The sequence below is a fragment of the Blastocystis sp. subtype 4 genome (genome assembly GCF_000743755.1).
Source record: "Blastocystis sp. subtype 4 strain WR1 chromosome Unknown seqid_0615, whole genome shotgun sequence".
Lineage (NCBI taxonomy): Eukaryota > Bigyra > Opalinata > Blastocystidae > Blastocystis > Blastocystis sp. subtype 4.
Genome location: NW_014568932.1, coordinates 1 through 2,913, shown reverse-complemented (window position 1 = coordinate 2,913; position 2,913 = coordinate 1). Strand labels below are relative to the sequence as shown.

Here is a 2,913-nt window from a genome sequence, read left to right as displayed (position 1 = left end):
GTTTGTCCAACCGGCTGCACGGTATCCCATACCAGTGTTTCTTGGGGGAATCTTGTATACATAGCATCGACGGATGTGACAGAGGTTCTGCTCGAAAATGTCGTCGTCTTGCATTATCTACGGCATTCATTAGATTCATTAGATTTCCAATCAGATCTTACTCTTGAGAACAATAAATGCGAAAGAATGAAATCCGCGGGAATAGTCTGATTCGGTTCATTTGGATAAGAACCAGTTATTCAAAACTAGAAGAATGTCAGACAGTGACAGCAGTATATTGCAATGACATTGTAATAACATCTAGACGATCTTGAAGCTGTGTCGACAATTCCTTTAGGGAAGCGACTGGAGTCTTTAGAACCTGACGAACCAACGGATGTCCTTTCAGAAATGCAATCGCAAAAGAAACTAAAAAAGATGCCTAAGACTGGTTCAATGGAAGTACTTCTATCCCAGTATTTACAAACAAACGATTACAATCAAATCGATAATGTATTGACCATCCATGACGAACGTGTAGGACTCATGTTTGTTCACTTATCTTTAGATTGTGAATCAAACGATTCAACGACTTGAAGTTCGCGGTGTGTTTCCACTCTTAGACATTTTGGTGATGAAACTGGAAGCAAATCCTCGAGTAGGTGATTGTTGCTTTGCTGATGTGTAGAGGGGCTCTTCTTTGTTGCTATGGATCAAAACTCTGCTCCATTATCACAGTTCTTTTATGATGTCGGTACCTGATCTGCAGAAGAAAGTAACATATTTGAGGAAGCTCCTAGATAACAGAGCTGCTTCGTATAAGAAGATTCTCAAGTTACGTGGTCGTTTGGATTTGGTGCTGACTCATGCTCGATCTGTATCGTCCCAGGATGCTGATGTTTCCCAAGGCTTGGTGCCACTTGTAGAAGTCGATGAAGCCAGCATTGTTCCAAGTGATACTGAAGAAGAGCAGCAAGATTCTGAATAGCTGCAACATTTGTGATATTTAGAATTCCTTTAATTATCATATATGTTTGTTCCCAAAGAATGAGATTTTGTTATTGTAACTACCATTAGTAGTTGTTACATTGCTTGATTATCAAGAATCAGTTGACAATGCATTTTGAGGGATTGGATATCATTCTTTTTTTAACAATGGAATATTTTCCTGGTGTTGGCAAAATTCAATATGAAGGAAGCGCAAGTATGAACGACCTTGCGTTTAAGTGGTACAATGCTGATCAAGTCGTATTGGGCAAGGTAGGGCTGTATTTACAACTCTCACTTCTAGAAAATGAAAGATCACCTGCGATTTGCTGTCTGCTACTGGCATACTTTCTGCTATCAAGGAACGGATCAGTTCGGAGGTCCTACACTTCCACGACCTTGGTGTGACGGTTCAGATCCTATTACTGAAGCTAAGAGAAAGTGTGATGCAGCTTTTGAGTTCTTCACTAAGCTGGGAGTGGAGTATTATTGTTTCCACGATCGTGACATTGTCGAGGAAGGAGAGACTTTGGAGATAACGAATCAAAGACTCGATATTATCTCCGATTATATGCTTCAGAAGCAGAAAGAAACGGGTGTTAAGCTGCTTTGGGGTACAGCAAACATGTTCGGAGATCGTGTTTTCATGAATGGTGCTTCGACAAATCCCGATGCTCATGTGTTTGCACTGGCTGCTGCTCAGGTAAAGAAGGCCATGGAAATCACCAAGAAACTTGGAGGTGAGAATTATGTATTCTGGGGAGGTCGTGAGGGTTATCAAAGTGTTTTGAACAGTCTTCCTGGCAAGGAACTGGATCATATGGGCCAGTTTATGCGTATGGCTGTTGACTACAAGAAAAAGATCGGAGCTACGTTCCAGCTGCTGATCGAGCCGAAACCTCGTGAACCTACGAAACATCAATACGACTACGATGCTCAGACTGTGATTGGATTCCTCCGCAAGTATGGACTTGACAAAGACTTCAAGTTAAATATTGAGCCGAATCACACAACTCTTGCAGGTCATGACTATGAGCATGACATCATCTTCGCATGCAATGAACAGATGCTTGGATCTGTCGATGCGAACACCGGAGATACTCTTCTTGGTTGGGATACGGATCAGTTCCCTATGGATGTTAAGAAAGCAGTCATTGTGATGTATCATATCATTCGTGCAGGTGGTCTCCACAGTGGTGGTCTCAATTTTGATGCCCGTGTAAGAAGAGAGTCGACTGATCTTGAAGATCGGTTTGTTGCCCATATTGGAGCCATGGATACTTTTGCTCGAGCTTTGTTGATCGTTGAGAAGATAATGAATGATGGCATCTACCAGGATCTAGTTGACAAGAGATATGAATCTTACACGACTGGTCTTGGTGCTCGTATTGAGAAGGGAGAGGCTACCTTTGAGGAATGCGAAGAGTACATCTTGAAGAATGGAAAGCCCACTCCTCAATCAGCAAAGCAAGAGAAATTCGAGGTACTGTTAAATCACTACTTGTAAGCTGCTAATTGGTTCTATGTTTTTTGAAATACTGTTTTGAAAGGGACAACTACGGAATATGAAAATGAGTGGTTCAAGATTCTACTGTGGTTGTTTTTGGTTTCTTAATTCTCAAGGCAAATACTCTGTTCCGATAATGGTAGATGGTTTTGTGTTTAGGGGTCTCACCTAACGAATTTGTAGAGTGAAAAGGCAAACGTCATGCGAAACATCCGTGTTGAGAAGTTGGTGATCAACATTTGTGTTGGTGAATCTGGTGATGCTGTTTCGAAGGCTGCTCGTGTCCTCCAGCAGATTACTGGTCAGGAACCAGTCTATGGAAAGGGTAGGGGATTTATTGTTTGAAAGTGTTAATACTTAGCTCGTTTCACGATTCGTTCTTTCTCTATTCGTCGTAATGAGAAGATCTCTGTTCATGCCACCATTCGTGGAGAGAAGGC

General features: G+C 41.7%; 2 protein-coding genes across 2 annotated transcripts; both read left to right on the top strand.

Annotated features, from left to right (window-relative positions):
• Positions 1-390: 390 nt before the first annotated feature.
• On the top strand, positions 391-967 carry JH06_5220 (hypothetical protein; the record flags this gene model as incomplete). Its single annotated transcript, XM_014669370.1, has 3 exons — positions 391-516; positions 548-637; positions 668-967. 3 exons carry the CDS (start codon positions 391-393, stop codon positions 965-967), a joined length of 516 nt encoding a protein of 171 aa, XP_014524856.1.
• Positions 968-1,095: 128 nt separating this feature from the next.
• JH06_5219 (xylose isomerase) lies at positions 1,096-2,473 on the top strand (the record flags this gene model as incomplete). Its single annotated transcript, XM_014669369.1, has 2 exons — positions 1,096-1,239; positions 1,271-2,473. 2 exons carry the CDS (start codon positions 1,096-1,098, stop codon positions 2,471-2,473), a joined length of 1,347 nt encoding a protein of 448 aa, XP_014524855.1.
• Positions 2,474-2,913: the final 440 nt, after the last annotated feature.